The 17,314-nt window shown below is 59.3% G+C and overlaps 1 protein-coding gene across 1 annotated transcript; it reads right to left on the bottom strand.

Moving 5' to 3' along the window:
• Nucleotides 1-192: 192 nt before the first annotated feature.
• EPHB4 (EPH receptor B4) lies at nt 193-16,427 on the bottom strand. The gene is made up of 17 exons (XM_021680177.1): nt 15,936-16,427; nt 13,122-13,192; nt 12,628-12,915; nt 11,494-11,890; nt 9,826-9,981; nt 9,301-9,633; nt 8,877-9,001; nt 8,299-8,464; nt 6,710-6,812; nt 6,429-6,493; nt 6,196-6,309; nt 5,839-6,086; nt 3,523-3,738; nt 3,064-3,213; nt 2,459-2,652; nt 2,098-2,253; nt 193-931 (listed from the first exon to the last, which is right to left on the bottom strand). The coding sequence occupies exons 1-17, from the start codon at nt 15,985-15,987 to the stop codon at nt 799-801; spliced, it is 2,967 nt and encodes a 988-aa protein (XP_021535852.1). The 5' UTR covers nt 15,988-16,427; the 3' UTR covers nt 193-798.
• Between the last annotated feature and the right edge of the window lie 887 nt (nt 16,428-17,314).

Below are 17,314 nucleotides of genomic sequence, written 5' to 3'. Positions count from 1 at the left end.
TTGCGACCAAGGCACTGTTCCGGAAACAGACACGACGATGAGTCCCTGTTTTACGCTGGGCGAAGGAGGCAATAACGAAACAGGTTCCCCCCCCAACACAGAAAGTTATGACAAGGACAGTAGAAAAACAAAACAACAAGAAACAACGACAAAAAATGGGGGGGGAGGAAAAAATAAGACCGAAACAAAAAATAAAACTCAAAAACCTTCAATATGAAGGCAGCAGATGGGGGAGGGGCATTTACAAGGGAAAACTGAGTTCGGGAAGACAGCAGCAAGGTTGGGGACATCTGGGTCCAATGATTTTGTCACTGGGCCGCGACGCCCCTTCCCGCCTCCCGCCACGACGGGTGCGCTCCGCTCCCGAGCTCACAGGCTAGTCACCCTCTTCTCTTTGGTCTGCAGGGCAGCGCATTGGCCCTTCGAGGTGAGGAGGGGCACGTGGGGCCCTAACTGGGGATCAGAGGGAGGCTGTGGGAATCGAGCCCAACCACCCCTGGGAAGCTGGCAGATTAGAGGCGCTTCCTTTCCCTCTGGTCACACCCAATCCTGAGGGAAGGGCTTCCCGCCTGGGGGGCATGTGATGATTTCTACACTCCTATGGCAGAATCCTCAAATCCTGTCTCTCCAAATTGCCAGCTCCCCACCCCCACGGGTTCAAAGTGCAATCCAGTGGGGCCCAGGTATGGCGGCCTCTTGGGTCCCCATCCGACTCTGCCCCAGGAAGAAGGGGAGCCGTGTCCCCAGCCGGGAGTTCCTGCAGCTCCGGAGCGGTGGGGTCAGACAAGCAGGTGCAGGTCAGTACTGGGGGGCTGGTGCTCCCGACCCACCACCTGGGGCTCCAGGCTTGGCCTGGGACTTCATGTGCTGGACACTGGCCAGGATTTTCTTCTGGTGTCCCGCCAGAGTGACTCCAATTCGGAGCAGGTCCCTGGGGAAGAAGGGAGAGCTAGGTGAGGCCAGAGGGACTCCCGGGGAGGTTCACTTAGCTCGAGACCACGCCCCGCCTCTGGACTGTCAGCCAATCAGGAAGGCCAGCAGGGGAGGGGCACACATCAACAGTTGCCAATAGTTGCGGGTAGTTTCCAGAGGCTTTAGGAGCCAGCGGCAGTCCTTTTGCGCAGCCGCAGTAGAGGGTGGAGCCGGGCTGGCCAGAGATGGGAGGTGGGGAGTTGCAGCTTGGGGCTCCGACAAGGGTTAGGAAAAGGCAGAGAATCAGCGAAAGGGAGGAATGAAAGAGAGAAAAGCGCAAAAAATGAGGGCGGGGGAAGGGCTGCACAGATTGCTCTAGAGAAGTCAGAAGGAAAAAGGCCTGAGAGAGAAAGAGCGGGTGGGGAGGAAGGGGCGGGGTGGGGCGAAAACGAGCTGCCCCCCCCCCCCCGCCCCCATCCTGAGGCCTGGAGCCTGAGATAAGGGAAAACAGCAGAGGTGGGAAATGGAGAGCAGGGACCTGTGTCAGGGCGGCTCTGGAACAAGTCAGGGAGCAGGGGGCGGGGTGTGTGAGCTGCCCGGCCGGGAGGCTGCCTCCCACCCTCTGGTTCCAGATTTCTCTTCCTTCCATGTGTTATTCAAACCTGGGCTGTGAAGAGAGCCTGGGAGGGAAACGGGCAGGCAGAAAGGTGGAGAACCAGAGAGGCCAGCTAGGGGAACACAGTGTTTGGGAGGCGTTGAAACCATAAAACCATTTAACATTAAAGCTGGAAATGATCTCCAAAACCCAGTCCAACCTTCTCCTTTTATGGGTGAGGAAGCAGCCAGAGTTGACACTTTGTTAATGTGAGAGCAGGGTCTGGAATGTAGATAGATGCACAAGGACAGATACCCATGGCAGGATAAGGAGCAAGATGGCCCAGGGCTGAGGTGGCGCAAGGGGGTGACGGGGGTGAGGCAGGTGAGGCGGGCACTGCGGGGCTGGAAGATTCCCTGGGCTCTCAGAACCCGGAGCTGCTACTTTGGGGTTGCTCTAGATAACAGAGTTGGCACCACGAGTTGCCCCCAAAGGTCCCTGCTAAACTGGCGGGCCTGATTCTGGTCCCCAGGTGCCCCCTGACACTGTTTAGCTCTCAACGGCCACCTCCAGCACCTGCCACGACTTACTCAGCAGAGATCTGGCTGACCAGTTCAAAGGAGCCAAAGCCAGCGGCTGCGAAACTTTCTTCGTATCGTCCCATCTTGATGGCTCGAAGCCATTCACCCACTGAGCCAAAAGCTGAGTAGTGAGGCTGCCGCTGATCCAGGAGCGGGTGTGAGGCCCTGGACAAGGCAAGGATGGGGAGGGGCACACTGAGTTCCGGGGCTACGTCAGGGTGGGGACTTTGAGCCCAGCCCTAGAGCAGCGGACGGGGACAATGGACAATCCCACATACCACCAGAGGGCTGGATACTTCCGAGGGGGATGCGGGGGATTCTCAGGTGGTGGCAGAGTGCAGGAAGGAGGCCCACCCTCTGGGGTCCTCACCCGCCATTCTCCCTGGCCACGATTTTGAGACTGGCCGGGTTCCGGATCATCTTGTCGAGGGCGCTGACCACCTGGGGGAAGCGGGGCCGTGCATTCCGGTCCTTCTGCCAACAGTCCAGCATGAGCTGGTGCAGGGAAGTGGGGCAGTCTGGGGGCGGGGGCAGCCGGTAGTCCTGTTCAATGGCATTGATCACCTGGAATGACAGGTAGAAGCACTGGGTGAGGATCTCCCGGGAGAACAAGGATGCCAAAGGACCCCCAGAAGAAGGTGACTCAGCAGATGCTGAAGAGGTGCCATAGGCCTCGAGAATGGCAGACTCAGGGGGTCCTCCTGGCCGGGGCCGAAGCTGGCTGTGGCTGGATGCCCCAGTAGCTCCTGGGCCAAGATCTAGATGAGTAACTTCCCAACCCTGTCCTCCTTCTCCGTGTCCTTCTGTGACTAGACGTGCTGTATCAAAGTCTTGGATACAAAGATCAACTCTACTTTCTGCCACCCTCAAGGACCCAACAGTGATGAGCTCTCTGGGGACCCCACTCCCCCCCACCTCCATATCTCCGGTGAGAGAACATTCCAGGAAAGCTTGGTAGGACCACGGGACACTTACATCCTGATTGCTCATGTCCCAGTATGGCCGTTCCCCAAATGACATGACCTCCCACATCACAATTCCGTAGCTCCAGGCGTCACTAGCAGATGTGAACTTCCGGAAGGCAATGGCCTCAGGGGCTGTCCATCGGATGGGAATCTTTCCACCCTAAAGATGGGAGAGGAAAAGGTGAGCTGAGGGACTCACAGGACCCAGGCATTCTAACGCCCCCCCCCCCCCCGCCACCTTTCCCCCAGGCCTCCTTTCTTTCTGGGACTCAGACACACAGCTCCTCAACTCTGTTCTTTTCCTAGACACTGGAAGTCGGGTTCCCTAAGCTGACCACCCCCTCCATGGTCTGTGCTTACATCCAGTCCCTGAATCGGAACTGTCAAACTCTCCATCTCCCACCTTTCCAAGCTTCCCTCTCCACCTGGCCCTAAGAACTGAGTTCAGACGCGGGTCCCCTGGCCTCACCAGAGAGCTCGTGTAGGTGGGATCAGAAGAGTTCTCCTCCAGGAACCGGGAAAGCCCAAAGTCGGACACCTTGCAGACGAGGTTGCTGTTGACCAGGATGTTGCGGGCGGCCAGGTCTCGGTGGACGTAGCTCATCTCGGCAAGGTACCGCATGCCCGAGGCAATGCCCCGCAGCATGCCCACCAGCTGGATGACAGTGAACTGGCCATCGTTCAGCTGGAGATCGGACAAGGGACAGGACACGGCTAGGACAGCTCACCCGCCCCGCCCCCGCCTTCCGCGCTCTGAACCAGATCTGCCACTCGCAGACCCATATCATGCTCCCCTGCCAGGCAGTCCTGCTGACTCCCCAGGTAAGCCCTCTTCCTTTCTCTTACTCTGAGCCCTCTCAGCTCTCACCGCACTAACCCGACACAATGCTTAAGATTATAAGGAGGGGCGCCTGGCTGGCTTCGTCAGTTAGGAGTCCGCCTCTTGATTTTGGCTCAGGTCATGATCTCAGGGTCGTGAGATTGAGCCCCGCAACAGGCTCTGCCCTCAGCACAGAGTCTGAGGGTTGTCTGTCTCCCTCTGCCTCTGCCCATCGCCTGCTGTGCACGCTCTCTCTCAAATAAATAAATAAATCTTAAAAATTAAAAAAAAAAAAGGTTGTAAGGAGATCACTTTAACGTTTTCTTCTATTTAGTCTAATACAGAGCTTTACACCCAGGGCATACTCAACAAATGCTTTTGATTGAACATGTTCATTTTATGGGACAGCCACAGAGTTCTGCTAGTCGGTGTGGGCTCGGAGCCACCTGTCTACAGGTACAGATGCATCCGTGCTGAACCAAGGCAATCTTGCTCAGCTCTCTTGAACCAGCTGTGTGTAGCTTGTAAGAGAGCAGTGAAAAACTGGGTGTGATCAATGACCACAGCCCCAAAACCAAGACCTAAAGCTTGACCTTGATCTTGACAGAGTCTGCTCTCACCAGATAAGCTAGCCAGTCACAGTGAAAGAATCCCATACTCTGGGTTCAGCAAGCACGCAGGGGACCCTTGGCGGCCAAGCAGGGCCAGGGCCAGAGTCCAAAACCTGAATTCTGAACCAATCCTCCAAGCCTGCACCTACCGTAGGCCTTGAATGTCAGCTTGTGGAAACACTGCTGGCGAGATGCTCAGGGCAGACCCTGGAGTCTGTGATTCCTTTCTCCCTCACCCACCACTTACGATCCATCAGCAGGTTCTGCCTCCAAAACATGTCCCGAATCCAGCCACTTCTCCCCACCCTGCTACAACCCTCACACCCCAAAAGACTGCAAGTCTCCCCACTGGCTCCTGGCTCTTACTCCCCAGCATCACCAAAGGGAGCTCTGAAAATCACCCCTCTCCAGCTGAAATCCCTCCAAAGGCTTCCCCTGGAACTTCTAATCAAATCCAAATTCCTTACTAAAGCCACGAGGCTCACGTGGTCTGACCACCACGTACATCGAGATCCACCACTGCTCCTCTGCTCGGGCCTTTTGTTTTGTTTGTAAAGATTATTTATTTATTTATTAGAGCGCACACATGCATGCACGAGCCAGGGGAGGGGCAGAGGCAGAGGGAGAAGCAGACTCCCCGCTGAGCAGGGCATGTCAGTGTCATAACAAGGGACTGTCCTGGCTGTTGAGGAGGCTCCAAGAAATAACCACCGGGTGCCATGCTTGATCCTGAACTGGATCCTGGTTTGGAGAAACCAGGAGGAAGAGACATGTAGGGGTACAACCAGGGAAATGTGAATAGTGACCGGGTACTGGATAATCCCATGAAAATGTGACAATTCTGTTCAATGCAATGTTTTGTTCTGTACGAAAACGTTTTGGTTTTTAAAAAAGGATGTATAGTAAAGTGGAAAAATAAAATAATACCCAGTAAAACCTGTTCAAGTGACAAAAATAAAATAAGCTCTTCCCTAGCATCTCAAGCCACTTCTCCAAACTGTTTCTTAAAAGCTTGTTTGTTTACTGTCTCCTCCATTACACTGTCAAGGGAGAGATGTTCATGGCTTTATTCCCAGGGCCTAAGACAGTGGCTGACGCACCAGATGGCGCTCAGGAAGCATTTGTCAAGAGGACGAATGACCACCCCTCCAAATCCTGGGTCCGCTGGCCCCACAGACGGGCCATTTCCACTCGCGGCCGCAGGAAAGGCGAGTCCTGGGAACTCTAGCTGTCCTGGAGGGAGAACGAGGGGCATAGGGGGTGGGACGTGCACCCCACCATCCTGGTCCTGAGCTCCTTGGCTGTGCCGGGGGAGGGCGGGAGGCCGCGGGAGGCTGGGGGGCAGGGGGCTCACCCGCAGGAAGGAGTCCAGGGCGCCGTTCTCCATGAACTCGGTGAGGATCATGACGGGCACACTGTTGGTGACCACACCTTCTAGGCGGATGATGTTGGGGTGCTCGAACTGGCCCATGATGGAGGCCTCACTTAGGAACTCCCGCCGCTGTCGCTCCGTGTAGCCCCCTTTCAGGGTCTTGATGGCCACACAGCTCTCTTTCTTCCCCGGGGCCTTGAGCCGCCCCCGGCACACCTCACCAAACTCACCTTCGGGAAGGATGCTGAGGGTCAGCCCTCCTCTGCCTGTTGTCTGGCCCTCCTTCCCCCTACTCCCGCCCCACCCCGCACCCCTACCCCGAGCTATCTTCCCTCTCACCTGCGCCAATCACCTCCTCAATCTTGACGTAGGAGACATCGATCTCTTTCGCAAATTCCCTCACAGCCTCATTAGGGTCCTCGTAAGTGAAGGGGTCAATGTAGACCTTAGTACCTGAGGAACCATGCGGGGTCCTGTTAACCGAGAGGCAACCTCCCCTGCACTCCGAGGCCGGGATTCTGGGCTCACCGCCCCTGCCCCAGCCCCGTGTCCCTCAGCATAGGCCTACCCACCGTGCCCGATGAGATACTGTCCGTGTTTGTCCGAGTACTCGGTTTCTCTCCCATTGCTCTGCTTCCTGTGGCCAATGGGAAAGAAAAGGTAAACGGAATCACCCATCTCTGAGTTTCCAGAGGGACAGGACCGGGGGGGAGGAGGAGCGGGGATCAGAGAAGCTTCCAAGAGGAAGCAAGTATCCTGGGGCATCGAGGGAGGCTTGCCTGGAGCATGAGGGCAGGTGGCCATCTACACGGGCCCTCCTCCCAAGGGCCTCCAGGTGCCCCAGAGTGCTCACCTGAGGCAGAGAACAGCAATGACAATGACCACCAGGACCAGCACCACACCCACGACTGCCGTGCCTGCGATCAGGGCCAGTTGCTCCCGCCAGCTCTCGGTCTCTGGGGGAGAAAAGCTGCGATCAGAAGAAGCCGACGGGCCCTGGGGACCCTACACCAGCCTCAAGGCATGAGCTGTGCTCCCCGAGAACAGGCCCCCGGCGGTGTGGCAGGTGTGGGAAAGCACAGTGGTTTCCAAATTGCTTTCCACCGGCGCAGGCTCCTCCGAAGTCCCTCAGGGCAAGGGAGGAAGTTTCCCAACCTCGTTACAGCGAGAGCAGGTTTGATTTTGTTCAGTTATACATACTGGTGGCCCACAGAAGGCCCCAAGGGCTAAAAATGAAAAGGTCTGTAGCCAAAACGTGGAAATAACCCAGATTTCCGTCAACAGATGAATGAATGAATAAAACATGCTATCGCCATACAATGGAATATCTTCCAGCTATAAACAGCACGGATACACACCCCAACGCGGATGAACCTTGCGAACATTGTGCCGACTGAAGGAAGAAGCCAGTCACAAGAGGCCACGTAACGTAGGACTCCATTTGTATGAATGTCCAGAATAGGCAAATCCACAGAGACAGAAAGTAAGGTAGTGTTTGCCGGGGGGGGCTGGGGGTGATTGAAGGGGTGTCTCTTTTTGGATGCTGAAGTGGTCTACAATGAATCGTGGTGATGGTTGCACAACTCTGGACATACTAAAAGCCACTGAACTGTACTCTCTTTAAAGGGTGAATCGTATGGTATATGAATCCTGTCTCAAACCGTTAAAAGGTTTAGAAAGTCACTGGGCCAACAAGCGTATTACAATGAACAGATGTCAGGCGTCTGGGTGGCTCAGTTGGTTAAGCGTCTGGCTTTGGCTCAGGTCATGATCCTGGGGTCCTGGGATCGAGTCCCACATCGGGCTCCCTGCTGGGCGGGGAGCCTGCTTCTCCCTCTGCCTCTGCCTCTCTCTCTCTCTGACTCTCATGAATAAATAAATAAAACATTTAAAAATATATATATTTAAAAAAAAAAAGAAACACTTAAGAGTAAGGTGCCTGGGTGGTTCAGCTGGTTAAGCGTCTGGCTTCGGCTCAGGACATGATCCCGGGGTCCTGGGATTGAGCCCCACATCGGGCTCCCTGCTGGGCGGGGAGCCTGCTTCTCCCTCTGCCTCTGCTCCTCCCCCCTGCTCATGCTTGCACTCTCTCTCCCTCTAATGAATTAAAAAAAAAATGAACAGGTGTCACCTCAGTTAATCCTTGGAGCCCTGGGAGAGAGGCCTCGTGATATTTCCAGTTTGGGGAGGAGAGTTGGGGCTTAAGGGTCAGGCTTTTGCTGAGAGTCACACAGCTGGAAAGCCACTGGGCAGGTCTTCTCTCCCAGCTGTTGGTTTTGGCTCCTGCAGCCTATGCTCTCCTCACTAGGCCAAAAATGACTTGTGGTTCATAGAGAGAGGAGCACGGGAATGTGACTTTAGGGGTCCTTCGAGGGCACAGGCAAGGCCTCCCGCACGACGGAGGGGCAGCACCCCTGCCCACGCCCTGCTCCCCAGGCTCACCGTCCAGCTGGGTCTGGCTGTGGTGCTCCTGGCCGAAGGGCCCGTAGCCGGCCTCGGAGCGTGCCCGCACCTGGACCAGGTAGCTGGCTCCGCGTTTCAGCCCCCGCAGCTCTGCCCGGTTTTCCGACGTCTTCAGGAACCGCACGCTGCTGGGGCCCTCTGTACCCTGTCGGTGGGGGGGGGGGGTGTGCGGGGGAGGCTGGCCGTAAGCCAGGGCCCCCCAGTTTCCACTGCTCTTCCCACGCCTCTCCCCGCACCCTGTGCCCCCATGATTTGCATCTTGGTTCCACGGTGTGGCGGGTGGGGCCTCTGTGCTCATTTATGTATGCACTGTGCTGTGCGTTTGGCTTTCGTTACGGCATTTAATCCTCGCCGCAATTCTGTGGGGCCAGTAGTTATTGTAACTGTTCTACACTGGGGATATTGAACTCAGAGGCCAAGGGGCTGGCCCAAGGTCACACAGCCAGCCCTCAGCACAGCTGGACTTCAGACGCCTCTCAGGTGCCTGGAATTCAGCCGGCCCCCAGAACACATCCCCCTATCCACCCCAAGCCCCTAGGGGTGTGTCCTGGTCTCACCTTCTCATGGTACTTGACCTCGTAGTCCAGCACGGCCCCGCTGGGTGCCCGGGGAACAGCCCACGCCAGGCTCAAGCTGCTGGGCGATGATCGTGTCACCCGGATGTCGGACACGGGGGGCGGTACTGCGAGGGGGAGGACACGTTAGGGGCTTTGCGCGTGGCAGGCCTGCCCCGATCTTTCCCAGCTCTGCCTCTGAGTCTACACTTGTCTCAGCCCTCCCGCTGTTTCAAGAGTTCCCTCTGACCCTCTCTGCCCCGTGCTGAAGTCTGCACCTCCCTTCACTCTTCTGTCCGCCTCTCCCCCTGCAAGTCCTGACCTTCCATGCTTCCTGGCGACCCCAGGGCCCCGCCGCTGCCTCTCCCCCTTCAGGCCCGTAGGCTGTCCGCCTCCCTCCTGGCCGGCCACCGGCTCCCCGTCTCACCCTCACGGTCAGTGGTGACATTCACAGCCTCAAACGGGACCGGCCCGCTGGCTAAGGAGGACACCCCGTTCAGGGCGGTGACCTCGAAAGTATAGGTGAAATCTGGACGCAGCCCGCGAACTGCCACCCAGGGCTCCACAAGGCCCCGGGGGCCAGGGTCGAAGGTCAGGTCTCCTCCGCAGGGCGTGCAGGACCCCCCGGGGCGGCACTCCCGGCAGCGCAGCGCGTAGGTGAGGTCCTCTCTGCCCCCGGACTCGAGGGGGGCACTCCACTCCAGGCGCAGGGAGGAGCCGTTCAGACGGGGAACCACACTTCTGGGAGCAGAGGGCGGGGCTGCGGGACACCAGGGAGTCAGAGGCTGACCTGATCATCGGGGGGGGGGGGACAGCGGGGCACCCAGGCAGCCTCGCTGGCTTCTTGTCTCGGCTGGGCACCAGCAGGCCAGGGCCAAGCGGAGGAAGGCCGGGGAGGCTGGGGGCTGCAGTGGGTGCCCACCCACCACCCCAGGGGCCACCGGTCACTCACTGGTACAGGGCGCACCCCGGAAGTCCGTGCGGGCCCGGAAGTATCCATTGCGGCACTGGCAGATGGGTGAGCCAATGGTGCTGGAGTGGCTGTTGGCTGGACATGGCTGGCAGGACCCCTCGCCAGACAAGGGCTTGAAGGTGCCTTGGGCGCAGGCTGAAAGAGAAACCGCATTCAAGAACACGCATCAGAAACATTCGGCTGCTCCCAAGGTTGCATGGAGTGCAAAGTGGGGAGCAGGGAGGAAAGAGCTCAGAAACCGAACATCTAAGAGAAGGAGACCCTCCCTTCAGATCAGGGACTCTAAGCTTTGTTAACCTCAACACACCCTCCCACCATCACCAAACACCCTGGGCGGTCTGGTGAACCCACAGAGCCCTGCTCAGAAGTATGTTTTTAAATGCACACCACAGGGGAGCCTGGGTGGCCCAGTAGTTAAGCGTCTGCCTTCGGCTCGGGTCCTGATCCCAGGGTCCTGGGATCGAGTCCCGCATCGGGCTCCCTGCTCAGGGGGGAGCCTGCTTCTCCCTCTCCCTCTGCCCCTCCCCATGCTTGTGCTCTCTCTCTCTCTCTCTCATATAAATAAATCATTTTAAAAAATAATTAAAAAAATAAATGCACACCACAAAACACACAGGATCACAAAGGAAACCAAGTGAATCAAAATACAATGATCAAGGGGTGTCTGGGTGGCTCGGTCATTAAGCGTCTGCCTTCAGCTCAGGTCATGATCCCAGGGTCCTGGAATTGAGCCCCATATCGGGCTCCCTGCTCAGTGGGGTGTCTGCTTCTCCCTCTCCCACTCCCCCTGCTTGAGAGAGAGACAGCGAGAGAGGGAACACAAGAGAGGGAGAAGCAGGCTTCCCGCAGAGCAGGGAGCCCTATATGGGGCTCGATCCCAGGACCCAGGGATCATAACCTGAGCCGAAGGCAGACGCTTAACGACTAAGCCACCCAGGTGCCCCTAAATAAATAAAATCTTTTTAAAAAAAATACAATGATCAAAACATGAAGAAAGCAAGTTTGTGCCACAGGAACGCGTGCATTTCTTTATTTACAAGATAGAGGGGCAGGTCTAACGGCCACTGTAATACAGAAGACATCATGGGCCAAGAAGAGCATTTTGATATTCTTGCATCATCTGTAACGGGCTGGGAAAATAGCCACGGTTTGAAGGATGTGCAAATGACCACTGGGCCCTGTCACTGTGATTCCACACGCAAAGCCAATTTCAGGCAGAGACAAGGGACAGTAATGTCATTTCCTTTCTCTACAGAAGTTCACAGATCCCTTACGTTCTATCTACAAAACCTGGGTTTTGAATGCCTGCTCTAGAGAAACAGCTGAGTGAGAATTCAGTATCAGGGAGTCAGAGAAAACCTGAAGTGAGCATGAAATAGAGACCATGATGCCTTTGTCCTCAGAGCCCAAGTCCCCCCCATCCTGAGGACAGCCCTGCGTCCCTCGTCCAGAAAGGGGTTAGACACAGTTAGGACAAAGAGGGTGCGGGAGCTCAGACCTTTGCTGGAGGCTTTGGAAACAGGCCTTCCGGGTGCCCCTGAGAGCCAAGAATGTTCCAAATGGAAATGTTAAGTGGCTGCAAGAGCTGGGTATAGGACTCTCCCTGCCTGGATGGCCACGCTATCCAGAAAAGACGCCAGCCCTCACCTCGGCACCGGGTGTTCCCCTCGGCGGCCTCAAACCCGGGAGCACAGCTGCACCCTGTGACCGGCTGCTCGGCCCACTGGCCATCCTCCCGGCAGTAGAGGCTGGGGCTGGGGCCGGGGGTGGGGACAGCGTCGGCCACACAGCTCCCTGCCACGGGCACCACAAGCTCCCGAGGCACAGTCTCCGGGAAGTGGGTGAGGTTCACGGTCAGCTGGGCGCACTTCTTGTAGAAGAGATGCAGGGACAGCAGGGCCATACAGGCTCCCTGGTCCTGGAAGGCCAGGTAGAAGCCAGCCTTGGTGAGTGGGCCCAGACGCAGCGTCTTGACGTTCACCTTGCCAGTTGCCTCGGCCCCAGGGCGCTTCCGGGTCAGGTGCTCGGCGGCCACTGTGTCCACCTGCCAGGTGAGGGAAGAGACTCGTTGCCGCGGTCTTCCGCTCCCCAAGGACCAGGTAGGCGGACTGTTTTCTTCTTCCCAGCTCACCCTCTCCCTGACCACCTCAGCTCCTGTTCCAGAGCCTTCTCTCTACCTTTCCTAGCGTGCGCTTTCCTGCAGGCCCTAACATTACCCATTAATGCTTGCTGAGCTCCTACCATGCGCCCAGCCTCTGTCCCGTACCCCCTTTCTGTTCATTCACTCATCCTACAGACATTTATCAACACCTCCTCTGTGCCAGGCCCAGGACTTGAAGCCAAGGGAGCTGAAATGAAGGAGATAGGTATGTATGTTCCAAGCATGATGAGACCTAGGACAGGTGAGACCCCAGGGTGGGCACCTCAGCAGAGGCATCCCAGGGGAGTTGCAGCTTCCAAGACAAGTAGGAATTGGGTAGAAGACCCAGAGAGAAGGCATTCCGGGGTAAGGCATCAGCTGACACAAAGAAGGGGTCTCTGAAGGGCAGGGCGTACTCAGATCAGAGAATGTGGGAGGTGGCAGAGGGTGGCCCAGACGACCGCCCCCGGGGACCAGAGCGGCCCTGGCCGTGACCGCTCCACAGAGCAGACCACCTTCTTCCCTCCCTGGACCGGAGCCTCCTGCTTCTAGGGCCCAGTGCCCCTGCCCAGGGCCTTGGAAGCTCATCCACTGCTCCTAGGCCACGCTGGCTGGTGGCGGGGCCCCGGGCGCCCGGGTACCTTGATGTAGGGGTTCTCCATCCAGGCTGGCGTGAAGGCTGTGGCCGTGTCAGCATCGCTCTCGAAGTAGAAGACGGTGAAGGTCTCCTTGCAAGAGCGCCCGGCCCGCGACAGGGAGAGGCACTCGAGCATGGTGAAGCGGAGCGTCGCGTACACGTGGACGGCTCCTCGGCGCGGGACCCAGCCGGTGCGCAGCCAGTGGGCCAGGCCCGGCGCCCGCTGCACGTCGCACACCTCATAGGTCCGGACACTATGCTGCTCCTCATCCAGGCCGCTCAGCTCCTCCCACTGTGGGGAGAAGGGGGTCAGCTTGGGGGTGAAGGTGGGGAGGATGTCTGTCCTATAGCAAGGAGCGGCTAGAGGGAGGGGACCCCTGAGGGCGAGGGCTAGGAGGACATATGCCCCAGCTGCTGGGATGTGGGGGGTTGGTGGCACGCCTTGTCCCTCCTCCCTGGGTGTCCCTCCAAGCCCCGGCTCCTGGGCCCAGCTCTTACCTGCCCTTCCACCTGAGGGAATGTGACCCACTTCAGATCGGCAGTTTCCAGTTTTGTGTTCAATAGGGTCTCTAACACAGACAGACAGACAGACGGTCAGCACTGGGGGAGACACCAGGAAGACCAGGTCCCTGGGAAATGACTGAGACAGGTGGGTCCTCTTAGCTCCAAGCTGGTGGAACTGGGGCCGACTGAGCCGACAGATGAAGAGGGGGGCAAGTCCTGCCCTCTGCTGTCCCCTTTCTAGTCCTTCTGTTTCTGAGCGCCAACCCCACCCCCCATGGCTGGCAGGCACCGGGCTGCCCCCCCCCACTCCCCCCACCCCCGCCCCGTCCATGGCTCCCAGATCTAGGCCGCTGAGAACCACTGTGCCCTGAGGAGAGGGGAGGAAAACCAAATGGCTCAGACAGGGTTAAAGCAGAGCCCCGACCTGGCCTAACCTGAGGAGGGCAAAGACCAGCAGGTGTGGGGCTACCCCTTCCTTACAGGGCCTGCCTCCCCGCCACTCCACAGTCCCTGCCCCAAATCTGAAGCCGCCGCCTCCCTCTCCCCAACTCCACTCTCCTCTTCCAGCCCCACACCCCCTTCTCAGACCAAACCCTCCAGTCCTTCAGATCCCTGAGGGTGGTACTCCGCTCCTGAGGCCCAGCCCTGCCGCCCCCCGCCCCCTGCCGCCCCCCAAGAGCTCTCCCTGCTGTCAGAGGAGGAAATGCTGGAGGCCAGGACGCTTGGGTTCCCGCCCCAGCCCCTGCCTGCAGAGGCCTCACATCTGGATTTGGTTACGGGAAGGAAAAGGGGAGGAGATTTTAGGGGTGTGTGTACGGAGGGGTGAACACACCTGGCTCTGCTCTGGTCTCAGGGGAGGGGCGTCGAGGGAGGGGTGGGGCTCTGGCGGAAGGGGGGATTAGGAGAAACATCAGAGCCCCTGGCAGTGGAGGGTGGAGGGAGGGTAGGGGAATCCCCTGGGAGGCCAGTGCCATGTGGGGGGGCCCCCAGGAGAGCCAGCAGCACACCTGGGACCAGGTTCCCCCAGCCTCCCTCCCCACTCCCGCCCCTGCTCCGTGGGGGCCACAGGAGAGAAGGGAAGGGAAGGTGGGTGGGTGGGGCAGCCTCCTCCCAGGGACCAAGTGATGTCCACTCAAGGGCAAGGGGTCAGGTGGGACCCCAGCCAGGCCGAGGTGAGGCCTGGGCCCCCCAGGGGTGGCAGGAGCCAGCCCGGCACGCTGGGGACAGGATGCCCGGGTTCTGGGAAGGGGGTGGATAGAGTCTGCCGTCCCCACCCTCCATTGTTCCAGCTTGGATAGTGTTTTCCTGTCTCCAATTTACACACTGTCTGTTTCAGGGCTGTCCTCCGCACGCTCGGAGCTACTCACTTTCTCTCCTCCTATCTCGGGCTCAGAGAGCCTGCCTTGATCTGTCAGTTCTGCCTCTCCCATCTCTCCCCAGCCCTGTCCACCTCCCTTCCAGACTGTCGCCGTCTCTCCTCCATTTTCCACCTCCTGCCTTTTGCCTTCACGGGGCGCGAGGCCGCGGGCAGGTTACTTAACTCCTCTTTAAGCCTCAGTTTCCCCATCCGTAAAATGGGGGTAACAATCCCTCCCACTGCAGGGCTGTGGTGAAGGTGAAAATGTAAAGCGCTTAGCGCAGGCCTCGGGCTTGGAAAGCACTTAGGTGGCAGGCCCTTTCTCCTTCGCCCCTTTCCCTCCCTCTCACCACACTTCGCCCTGGGGGTGGGGGGACTCTCCCCACTTTGCCTGCTTTCCTCCCAGTTATTTCCCCTACTGCCTCGGAGCCGGGCAAGGGTCTCCTCTCCCCATCCGCAGCCTTTGATCTTCGGCCCAGAGCAGCACTGCCCAGCCTGGGGGAGAGGGGTTTCTAACTGCCTTTGATTCCTCCTCCTCAGCAGCTCCCCCCTTGACCCACCCCCCAGAGACCCCTTTGATTCCAGGCAGTGAAGGGGGGGAAGGAGACAGCTCATTGAGAGGAGATTAGGGCTGTAGGAGGAGGGTTTATAGGGCTCTTGGCTCCCCCTCTAGGGGGTGAGGGGAGGGAAGAGCCTCAGGGATGAAGAAACATTTGGGGGGGGGACACAGAAAAATCAGAAATTTAGAGAGATGGGTAGTTAGGCTAAGTTCAGGTGTCCCAGGGGGCTGTGAAGGTCAGTTTCTGCTGGCCTGTAGGGTTGGAGAAAGGAACTCGGGCAGGGCTGGGGGTCTAGACAGCATTTAAGAGGCCGGGAGGGGGGCAGCCTGGGGCAACCAGGGAGGGGACCTCACTGCAGCAGAGGCAGTGGCTTTGGGAGAGATCTGGGCGTTTGGAGAGTGAGCGCAGAAGGCGGCCGTCCTACCAGAGGCCCCGGGGGAACTGCAGGATCAAGGTGTGAACGTTGAGGAATGGGGGGTGGGGGCAGTTTTCTGGGCCAGCACGAAGTTCTGCCCTGTCTGCAGTTCCTCCTCCAGAAACGTTTCCTCATGTTTGCCAGAGGTGGGAAGAGGGACAGAAACTTCGGAGAGATTGGAATAGGGAGAAAAGGAAAGGCTGCCAAAAGGGCGTACAGAATCAGGGCTCAGAGTCTGAGAAGCTGCAGCAGGGGCACATCCCGGGACGGAGCTCCACTCCTTCTCTTTCCCAAACAAAAGAAAACTCCACTCCCCGCTGGGCCGCCTCCTCCCCGCCCCCCGCCCGGTCTAGCACTATTGGTCCGAAGTGTTCGGGGTTGGGGTGCCGGGCTAGGGGCAGAGAGGCCGGCCCCTTCACTCCGAGGCCCAACTTTAGGGGCCCCTCGAGTGCCAGGGTGCCCCCTGGGAAACTCACCTTCTAAGGCGGCGGCGAGCGAAGCCCAGCAAAGCAGAGCCCGGAGTTCCATGGCGCCGTCTCTCTTGGGTTGGATCCGATCCGAGTTTGGGGGGCACTAGCCCCCCCAGGTCTGAACCCGCCCTGAGAGGGCAGACGCCGACTCCCCGCGCGGGACTCTCGGTCGGGGCCCTCAGCGTGGGCCCATGCGGGCGCGCCCGGCACCGACACCCGGCGGCGGCGCCCAGGTGTGGCCCCGCGTCCCCGCCGCGCGCGCGGGCGGGCGGGGAGCGTCTTCACACTGGCTGCGCCGGGCGGGCGCAGAGCGAGACGTGGCTGGAGTCGGGGGTCCCTCCGGGGCCTCGGGGTCCCGCCCCGGCTGGCTGGGGGTGGGCCGGCCGCTCGCGGTCTCCCCCCCTCCCTGGAGCGGTGCTGCTCGCGCCGCGGGGCCGAGTGCGCTCCGCGCCGGCCGGGAGGGTGGGAGCGGAGCGGGAACCGAGCGGGAGGGAGGGAGACTGCGGCGCGGGGCCGGGCGGGCCGGGGCTGGGCCGGGTTGGGACTGGGCCGGGCGGCGCCTGGCCGGGGAGGGAGGGGCGCGCGGGGGGGGAGGCGGGGGAGGTCCCCCCTCCCCCAGCCCGGGCTCAGCGTGGGGGCCGGGGCGCGCTGATTGGAGCGCACGCTGCTGAATAATTCATGAGGGAAGCAGAGCGGGGCGCCGAGTGGAGCAGGTCGGGAAGTTGGGAGAAAGTTTGGGGAAGGGGGAGGGGCGGCGGGCGCGGAGCCCGGGGACCGCCCAGACGTGCACGGTGGCCGTGCGCCCCGACGGGGACCGCGCGTGTCGGGGCCGGGGCCCAGCGACCCCCGGGGCAGGTCCGAACCCAGCACGCAGCAGGCAGCAGAGAAACACATCCAGCAGCACTGAGGGCCTCCCGGAGGTGCGCGTAAACCCGCGCCACGCACTTTAAGGCCGCTCCAGCCTTCCTGCGGACTTCGGATTCTACTTCTGGATGCGCCCACCACCCCACAGATGGCGCAGGGGACCATGTTTGGGGGAAGTTTTTGAGGATGGAGGGTGGCGCGTTGGGCCCCGAGGCAGCGACCCCAGCTTAGATGACCCTGGAGCGAACGTTCACACAATCTTTCAACAAACATTAGGTATTGGGGACCTACTGTGCGCGCAACATAGCGCAGGAAACTGTGGGAAGTGGGGCAACTGGCTTGAGATGCGGAGGAGTATAGAAACAAGGGAAGCAGAGTAAATAAAAGGTAGGTGGGACCGAGAGAGTAAAGGGTCTGGATGGATTCCCAAATCACCGTCTTCACTCTCACTGGGAGAGCTCCTGGCCGTCGCAGCCCTGACCCCTGGGGCTGGGCCGGAGCCGCTGCTGTCTTTCCCGAGG

This window comes from Neomonachus schauinslandi, chromosome 5, assembly GCF_002201575.2.
Source record: "Neomonachus schauinslandi chromosome 5, ASM220157v2, whole genome shotgun sequence".
Taxonomy (NCBI): domain Eukaryota; kingdom Metazoa; phylum Chordata; class Mammalia; order Carnivora; family Phocidae; genus Neomonachus; species Neomonachus schauinslandi.
The sequence above is the reverse complement of the archived record's forward strand: the minus strand, read 5'-3'. Positions and strand labels throughout refer to the sequence as shown.